The 10,024-nt window shown below is 32.8% G+C and overlaps 1 protein-coding gene across 2 annotated transcripts; it reads left to right on the forward strand.

Moving 5' to 3' along the window:
- The first annotated feature begins 761 nt into the window (after nt 1–761).
- Nucleotides 762–10,024, forward strand: LOC127725903 (peroxisomal sarcosine oxidase-like). 2 transcript variants are annotated; one of them, XM_052233219.1, is made up of 8 exons: nt 762–930; nt 1,501–1,658; nt 3,059–3,278; nt 3,943–4,122; nt 5,347–5,493; nt 6,368–6,517; nt 7,604–7,679; nt 9,341–10,024. In XM_052233219.1, exons 1-8 carry the CDS (start codon nt 820–822, stop codon nt 9,469–9,471), a joined length of 1,173 nt encoding a protein of 390 aa, XP_052089179.1. In that variant the 5' UTR covers nt 762–819; the 3' UTR covers nt 9,472–10,024. The 2 variants fall into 2 exon arrangements, with proteins under 2 accessions (XP_052089179.1, XP_052089180.1); XM_052233220.1 differs by lacking the exons at nt 762–930; nt 1,501–1,658 and having other exon boundaries at nt 2,490–3,278.

Here is a 10,024-nt window from a genome sequence, read left to right on the forward strand (position 1 = left end):
TTTGCGTGGCGGGTGATGTATGCATATTAGGAGACGCTTACCTGTCGACGCACCCGGTCTCTGTCCTTTTGTAGTTCTTTCAATTCCCTTAGTTTCCGTTGTTGCCTTGATTTTTCTCAATAATTAATTTTATAGGAGATTTGAACATCGGTACTTCAGTTGACGAAATAAAGCCTCATTTAGAAGTTATAAATAGAAATTTTCTGCGAAAACTTACTGGTAGTAAAAATCATACACAAATCTATTATGGGAGGAGGAATAACCTGAATGTTGGCATGTTTATAAATGTTTTATCTAAAATCAGTTTTTTTCTGTTGTTTTTATTATGCCTACTCTGCATGAGCACAAAACAAATGTATATTTCATATATCTTCATCAAAGATGATTAAAGAAATGTGTATTGTAGAGTTTCCACATACTTATACTTACTATAGATAATAATCAACAACACCATTTGTACATTAAATCTTTTTGTATTTTGAACTAACTCTTGACAAAAAAGTCATGTGCATGATCTTCTGAAATACTACCATTGAACTGTGAATCATATCGTGTTTTAAAGTATGAAATAAAATTCATTTAAAATATTGCTGAAGACAGCATTATATAATTTCACCTGTTTGGTTTATGCATATACATAGTAACTGTGCTTGACAATCAGCAGTGTAAATTAACTGAAGTTTTAACAATTAATTTATGCAAAAAAGACACTGATGTTAGCACGGAATAATATATTCGCAATATAAATGACAAACACGTAAGTCATGTGATATCTAATGATTGAAAACGGAAATTTAAGCAGTCGATACTTTGAAGATAATGAGTGATATGGATAGTTATGATGTTGTGGTTATTGGTGGAGGTATCATTGGATCTTTTACTGCGTTGAAATTGATTAAATCGGGAAGGAAAACGCTTCTTATTGACCAGGTAAAAGCTCATTAGAGACCATAGGTTTATACTTTAAGTACGCCAGATACGCGTTTCGTCTTTTCAAAAGTCATCAGTGGCCCTGGAATTAAAACTGTTTGAAGGTAAAATCGAATGCGAAGTTGAAGATCATTGAAAATAAAAAGAAATCAAATCATTCAACATTTTCTAACAGTACTAGAAAATTAGAAAAAAAAATAACTGCATTAATAATGTTCGTCGGCACAAACATGACTTTTATTTGGTGAAACCCATGGATAGAAAACATCCGCCGGCAGTGACATCGACCTAGTAGTTCAATGATCATTTAGCCAGACGTGCGTTTCACCTACAAGATAGTCACTAGAGGGGTTCGAATCAAAACAGAGTGTTGACATCTTATTAAAAGATAATTTCAAAGCTAGTATAACATGCACTTATTCGAAATGGCTACATGAAAAAGAGATATAAATGCATGCATATTTCTTGTTATTGGTAATTCTTTTGAAAAATGAATGTGATTTTAAAGGCATACAACACCATTGTGTTTCATGCTATCATATATCTATATTTTGCAATGTTTGACCATAGTTTCCTATACCACATTCAAATGGTAGTTCTAAGGGCCACAGTCGAGGTGTTGAACAAATAACTGGATTTCCAGAAACGGAAACATTCAAACAGATGAAGAATGATTCCTTGAATAGTTGGCATAGACTTCAACAACATACTAAGAAAACCATTGTTATGTAATGTATATGATTTTATTATGTCACGGCGAGGCCAAGATGTTGATAAAAATGATACACAATGGAGAGAGAGAGAGAGAGAGAGAGAGAGAGAGAGAGAGAGAGAGAGAGAGAGAGAGTCAATACAACTATTTGGTTAGACAATATGCCTGTTCCTGTCGAAATATTATGACAAACATCACATCCTAAGTTTACGGTGATATTATTTATAGAGCAAGCAAATTAAGATATGTGCCATGTAAAGTTATTGATCCTTTTTAAATCGCGAGGTGTATTAGTTTAAGCTCAAAAAGGCACCCGACATGATAAATGTAAAACAGTTCAAACGAGAAAAACAAACGGTCTGTGTAAAGTACAAATCCATTAAATAAAAACAAATATGATATACAGAAACAAACGACAACCACTATTTTATAGGCTCCCGACTTAAACATGTTTGCAGGCGCCTAACCCTACTTCTTACCTGGGACATTTGTGTAACAGTACTCATAAGAACAAACTATAAAAAATCAGTTGAAAAAGGCTTTACTCATCAAGTCGACGCAAAGCAGACAAAAACAAATAACAAAAAGAAGCATGTAATGACACAAAATACCGATCCGAGTATGTTCTCATGTAGTGCTTTAACACTACTGTCTGAGTTTGTGAGCGTCACAAACACGTGAAATCCAAATGATAATTTATAAATAGTGACTCGTTCGAATCCTTCATCTGAAATGAAAAAAAACCCAAACTATAATGACTGTAATGAGATAATTAAAGCTGTATTACAGTTTTTCCTTTAACAACATCTTTGTAACTTTAGACAATAACATTTATCGACAGGTTGAATGTGTTTGTATGGGCACCAATAGTAATCATATATACGTTATTATGTTATTAGCAACATATATTTCAAAACGTATAAGACTCAAAGACAATAACAAGTATCATTATAATAATTGTTTGCAGTATTAGTATTTTTGTATGTGATATGTAGAAGAAATGAACAATCACACACACACTCACATTCTATATTACTAAAATATCTATAACTGAATTGAAAGAACTGCTTGATTGAAGTTTAATGCTGATCTTAATATTCATATTCAGAAGGTAATGCCGATATATGTGTGTCTGGAAAGTTTTATGTGCAAGACGAAAATTTATCGTTTAAACCTAGTCATTTTTCCTTTATCGGGATATCAAATTTGTTTTCCCAGTGTATATATCCACTTTTACAAGACTTAGTATCTATGAAATCCAAATCTGAATAGATAGCGCGCAAACAAATAGAAAGAATGGCACGTTTTTAATTGAACGAAAGGAAAATGTATTATGGCGAAAATCATATAAAATGACACTTTTTCTAAACGATATTCAAGTTTTGTTTATTCATTTAACATTGGAAATCAATAAAGACCACACAAAGGACTTCACATTGGTTCACCTATTGAGAATTACATGACAAATGTATTGAAATCTGCAAAGAAATATCCAGATTATTATGAGAGGATGTTTAAGAGCAACTCAGAACTGAGACAACAATTTCCACAGATAAATCTTCCCGATTATTATGTTGGTTTGCTTGATGACACTGCTTTAAGACTGCTAGCTGATGAAATTCTCAAATATCTCTTGGTAAGTTTGAGAAATTAATTCTACAGCATGTGAACAAATGAATGTACAATATCATTGACAAATATTGGAAAACATTTTATATTACACGTTCTCTATGCCGAAAAGTTTATTACACATTTCAGTGCAGGATATAGTTCTATATATATGACACTGCTTTAAGACTGCTAGCTGATGAAATTCTCAAATATCTCTTGGTAAGTTTGAGAAATTAATCCTACAGCATGTGAACAAAATGAATGTACAATATCATTGACAAATATTGGAAAACATTTTATATTACACGTTCTCTATGCCGAAAAGTTCATTACACATTTCAGCGCAGAATATAGTTCTATATATTTCTAATTATAAAAAAATCCCATTCAAATTAAAACTGACATGAACCTATATCAGACATCCCCATAACCAATAGGGAAAAGACGAAAAGACAATTGTCTACAGTCCATAAAACACTTTCCAAAAAAGTGCATTGAGTTACACAAACCCCAGATTTACTTATGTGTTCCTGCTCCATGTGTTGCATCCTATTTAATGAGATAGTTTATTGATTTTCATACGGTTGTTATGTGTTGGTGACAACCTGGAAATGTTACTGTTATATATTGTCCATACTACTTCCATATTGATATGAGTTGATTATTCGATGAATTTTTTAATACTTAAGGAGATGTTCGTTGATTCTGGAGGAATAGTATATACCGGAACAGTTAGTCATATTACAACGGGGGATATTACTACAATTTCCACACAGAATAACCAATTCACATCCAAGAAAATTGTGATAGCCACTGGTCCCTGGTCAAACTGTATACTGAAAGATCTAGGTCTTGAAGTTTATCTCGAAGTGAGTATTAATAATAAGTTACTATACAAATACAAAAGTATTGATATTATTTTTGATCTAATATACATTTTACTGTAAAGTTTGAAGTTATTTTGAGTATATTTAAATCAAAATGAACAATATTGTTTTGCCATCAAAACATTGTTCAATAAAGTTCATAACTACTCTGATGAAGTAATTTTACTATCATATGTAGGTGCCAGAATAAAGTCAATCGCTCGTAGAGGAACATTTTATAAATAACACATAGCTGAGAGGGTGATAGAGCAGATTGTTACCCCGAGAAAACATTGTCAACTGAGGCGAAGCCAAGGTTGACAATGTTTTTTCGAGGGGTACCAATCTGCTCTGTCACCATCTCAGCTAAGTGTTATCTAATTTATTATACTGAATGTCCTTTAATTTTTGTATTTTACTGTTGAATTTTAAATTTAAAGTATTTTACTATGACGTCACGTACATTACAACGTTACAGACATTGGAAAATATCAACAGAAGTGAAGCAAGATGTTTTTTTTTATATTTTGACAGTCTATAAAAAAGTTCTGTACCAAAACGTAAAACTTGAGCACTATCTTTAATTGTTTGATGTAAATTCAATTTATGGACCTTTAAATTATCGATTTCTGATTGGTCTGCACGAGAGGGTGACATTCAAATAATTGTCTCCCGCTCAGGCATGGGATAGAGTAAATTGTCTCCCTCGTATTAGCCAATCAAAATCTGGCATTTTAACGTGAAGTATAATAAATATAATCAAGTAATTATCAATTTGAAAGCAGGGACACCAATCTGAAACTTACAAACACATTGATATTGAATTTAAGAGTATGGAATTCAAGACGTTTTCACAAAGTCAAAATTTTGTAAACATATTCCACTTATAGCACACATGTTAGTTTTATAAAGATTTAAATGAAAAAGCTTTTCAAATGATTATCTTAAAATAACTTAGCAAGACAATCTTCCCCGGGTCAATTTTCATAATTGTATATTTAAGAACACACCACGTCCTTTAATCCACACGATAGATTAGAAACACACTATTTTGTATTCAAGAGAAAATTCAAGCAGCATGCATACACGAACTATTGATATAAATCATCTATTTCAAATGAAACATCAAACGATCAAATGTTTTGGTAGAGCAGTAATTTCTACTCAAGTTAAGAAAAGGTTTCAGTTAAGAAGAATTACTATATGTAATTTCATCTTTTACTCCAGACCCGGCATGTCATGTTAGGATACTGGAAAATAAAACAGTCTGAAGTTACTTTAGGGAAAGATTTCCCAAGTGTAATGGAATGGAGCGACAGAGATGACACTGTTTTGTGGTCTAACTTCACAACAGAACATGGCCCATGCATGAAGGTATAACAATAGTTCGTAGATAATTGACCTGTCCGGGCAATTCAATAAAACTGATGACCAGCTGTTTCCATGAAATAACTTGAGAACCGTTCAGTCAATGTTTTCAAATTTTAATTGGTTGTTATTGATGACAAAATAGAGATTAGGTTCGAAGTTGGCGATTTTCGCTTTTGGCGTTCAGGGTTACTAGTACTAGTTTTGATCATGAATTGTTTTGAATTGTCACCTCAAGTCGATTTCATAGGAATAAACTAGAATGCCTGATCTAATATTTTGCAAACTTGATTGCGTTGTTTCTCACGACAAAATTGAGGTAATTTTAAAGGATTCCTAGGTTTGTTGTTCATGAGTCACAGCCATTGATTGCTTCAAAAAATGACAAGGATGAATGAAATAAAAATCCGGTTTGCTGTCATTTTGACAACCTCAGTTTAAATATCATTATTAAAAATGATAGAATTATGGATCACATTTGGGTACACACCTAACCTGTTCATCCTGTCAATATAAAAACCTTACATAAAAAGGAAAAAACTGGAATTACTTCTAATATTGCACAGTACTTAAGACCAACCACACTTACATTTTAACTGTACAATACTGTTATTTCTAACTACTCAAAGAGCAAATTGAATGTGGGATGCATATATAAATAAAAGGAGGTGAAGATATATGTCGACGGAGGGCCAATCAACGACACAACACAAATACGAGAGTCATCCAAAAGTGCTACAAATATGGTCTTCTGTGAAAGACACTGAAGGGTGTGTACGTTGTGTCAAGTTTAATATGGAACGATTTCAATGGAAAATTGTCTGTATTGTTCATTATTTCAAAATTATTAATTTTAAGTTCTGCACGACTATTTTTGTAGATCGTTCATGTTGGTGAAAAAAACGTGGATCCAAATAAATTCAGTTCTTTAGAAGATAAAGACCTGAAGTTCAAAATTGAAGCACATGCAAAGGCAAAGTTCAACCATTTGGAAGAGCTTCCATTGTTCATGGAAAACTGTATATACTCGGTAGGTATTTATTCAAGAACTGAATACTTCTATTTGTAATTTTATTGGGTGTAAAAGCGTTGACCGAAGCATATTGTGTATGAAGCGCGGAAGAGCCAACGCTTTTACAACCCTGTAAAATTACAAAACAGAAGCATTCAACCCTTATAATCACATGCATATGTTACAACCATAAAGCTATGAGTTATATCAAACCGTTCGGTTTTTTCCTACGCTTTGTTGTGACGTTGTCATAGGAAACACGTGCAGTCATGAATGTAACAGTTCATTGCGATATAAAATATCATTTTGGAATGCGTCGCAATTATTGTCAGCACATCTTTACGAATTTTTATGAAACGTACATGTAATTTGATTATTGAAATATAATATCCCTGGTGATTTGGATCTATCTATTGACATGTCGTCATTTCGGGCAGAAGATTACGCTATAAAATTAACCCGTACCCTAACACACACAATTTTGGGTAAATTAGATAATAATCGAAAATATATTGAAAGATGTGACGTTGATAAACAATATATGTGTAAGATAATTTTGTATATAAAAATAAGGAGATGTGGTATGACTGCCAATGAGGCAACTACCCACCATAGACCAAAAATGAAGTGAAAGCTAACAACTATATGTCAACGTACAGCCTTCGACAATGAGCAAAATCCATACCGTATAGCAAGCTATAATACTAGTCTCGTGACATGACAAAATGTAAAACAATATAAAAGAGAAAAAAAAAAGTCTAATGACAAAAAAAATAAAATAAACAAAGACCAAATATGATAGACAGCAACAAACTTATGAAAATATATCCCCTTTTCCATTCTCAATTTTATATTCATATCATTTTATTTATGTGAGATTTAGTTCCGATTTAGTTGAAGTGTGACTTTCGTGACTTTGAGATAGCTGGTGTTCCATATTAAATGCCTCTTTATGACATTAAGTGTGCATTTTGGAATTTTTAGTTATGAATTAATAAACTATATATCTTCTTTTCTATAAAAATATTCACATAGAACCTGATTAATGTATATGCCATTGAATTACGCCCGTTTGTCATTTCTCATTCTTTCATATAATTACAGCATTCACAAGACAGCAAATTCATCATTGGGCACCATCCGAAGTGTAGTAACATAATTTTAGGTGTCGGGATGTCAGGTACTTCAATTTGTAAATATTAGAATCACGTAAACTTTGATGAGGGAATTTGTACGGTCCTTATCTTTGTGTTACGCTTACCAATAATTGTTAGATTGACGGCAGCAGCAGATAAGAAAAACTATTAAATGTTAAGAACCCATCAATTTCAAAGGCAAATGCTTTTGTCTGTAAGTAATTGTTTTCAGACTGAAATTAAGAAATCTATTTTTATTTTGTTAAATATGATATGCAGGTGAACATTTAAAATTTTTCACATTCGTGAATTCTTTTTCACCGCATTTCTGATCTATACTTATCGCAATACCGGTCATTGGTACCGCAACATAGACTCAAAATCTGCAGTAAACGATTGCAAAATATGTTGTATAACAATGGCTTTTGTAACACGGACACCAATACGTACGAGATAGCAAAAAATAATTTATTTTGAATAGCAACTAGGAACATATATCCAATTGTATATACCGTAGTGATAGAATAAGATTAAATGAACGTAAAAAGCATTGTATCTGGGTTTTTCCATCCGATTAATTAATTAGAGGGTTGCTGCTTTACGTTTTACAGCTAATACTACATACAAAGTATCAGTATATATAAAAATAAGAAGAGGTGGTATGATTGCCGATGAGACAACTCTCCACAAGAGATTACACAGAAATTAACAACGATAGATCTCCGTACGACCTTCAATAATACTCTGCTTTGTACCAGACCGACACAACTTTAATGTGCACCTCACAGACAATCAATCTCTGCTCTCAAACCATCAATGCTGATTGCTTGGCGGAAAATCAGCAAATGCCAATTTCCAAGTTTTTAGTTTGACCTAGCCGGAAATCGAACCTTTGACCTCTTGCACTCAAAGAATAAATTACACGATCCGTGTATCAAAAATAAATCTAGTAAAATTCACATGCCTGCTAAAAGAAAACATGTGATATCGATATCCATGTGTCTGGAATAACCTACAGCGAGTAGGCAAAAAAAAAAAAGAAAAAAAAAAAGAGAACCAAAAGTTTTATACAAAATACCCAAACCGTCTAAATCAACTTTCCCAAGGGGGCAACATCCTTAGTTGTAGCACAATGGCATAGTTTATGAACTGGAATTAACACATATAATGTATAATTTATAATTTACGAAATTCTTGACGGGTAGTACTCTAAGGGACGATATTTCACCAGCAGGCCCACAAAAGAAGTAACAGAAAAGAAAGCCTGATATGGTCGGGCTAGATTGAACATGAAAACTAAGATAACAGAATGTCGATATTTGAACCGCATGTACCGGATGTGCCTGGGTTTTCTAAGAGTAATAGTATGTCAAGTACTTTCCAGTCTCCCCCCTCCTGAATTTGCGTGTTGTCAAAACCATGTTTAAGATAACTGATTTCCTTGCTATCGTTTAACGTACTAGGGGCCATCTTAAACTTGCAGTGAGCTGAAAGTTTTTTTGCTTTGTGTTTAAGGCCTCACTGTGACTTTGAGATGAAGATCAGCAATAAAGCGCTGTTCCTTTGCCTTTTGTGTGTTTTTTGCCGTGTATGTACTGATTTTGTGTCATGAATGGATACCCCATATCCTTTGTTATTCTTTTATGTATATGTTAATTAGTCAATTTAATTAGAATTTCATATATAATTTGTTTTTTTTTTCCAGGGAAAGGTTTTGGTTTATCCCCTGCAATAAGTGATGTAATCTGTGATCTGATTTGTGATAGATCTCCAAAGTATGACATATCGGAGTTCAGAGTCAATCGTTTCAGTAAAGGAAACCTTTGTAAAATGTAAAACGTGTATAAATCAAACTAATGAAAATAATGAATAACATTTAATCTATTGGCAATAATCTACTGTTTCCTTTTTATGGAAGGTGTATTTCTCAGTTGTTAAGGGTCAAATCTCAATGAACGTAATATTTTTGTTACATAATAGTTTTTAGAACAGGTATGCAGATAACATATATTCGTAAAACTCTAACTGATATATATATCTCATGCATATTTTGGACGAAATTAATTATGAATACGTTGTGAAAGGTTGGATGATCGAGATGAAGGGTGGGAAAAATTGACTGCCACTCTGTGGAACATGATTTGAGCATACAATTGTTTCCAGTTTCTACGTCTAAGGGGTACGACTCTCCTGCAAGTGTAGTTGTTTGGCAGAGTGAAGTGTATACATATAGTTAAAGTTCCACGATCTAAGCGCACAGAACGCTTGCAGCAACACACGCAAGAAGCCTGTTGCAAGGTTAAATGTACTGACCACATATACAAATTATAATACTGTAGACTCTGCATAACATTGCTTAGTAGACTTATTAATAAAGATTCTTATTTTA

The sequence above is a fragment of the Mytilus californianus genome, unplaced genomic scaffold (genome assembly GCF_021869535.1).
Source record: "Mytilus californianus isolate M0D057914Y unplaced genomic scaffold, xbMytCali1.0.p SCAF_15, whole genome shotgun sequence".
In the NCBI taxonomy this organism is placed as follows: domain Eukaryota; kingdom Metazoa; phylum Mollusca; class Bivalvia; order Mytilida; family Mytilidae; genus Mytilus; species Mytilus californianus.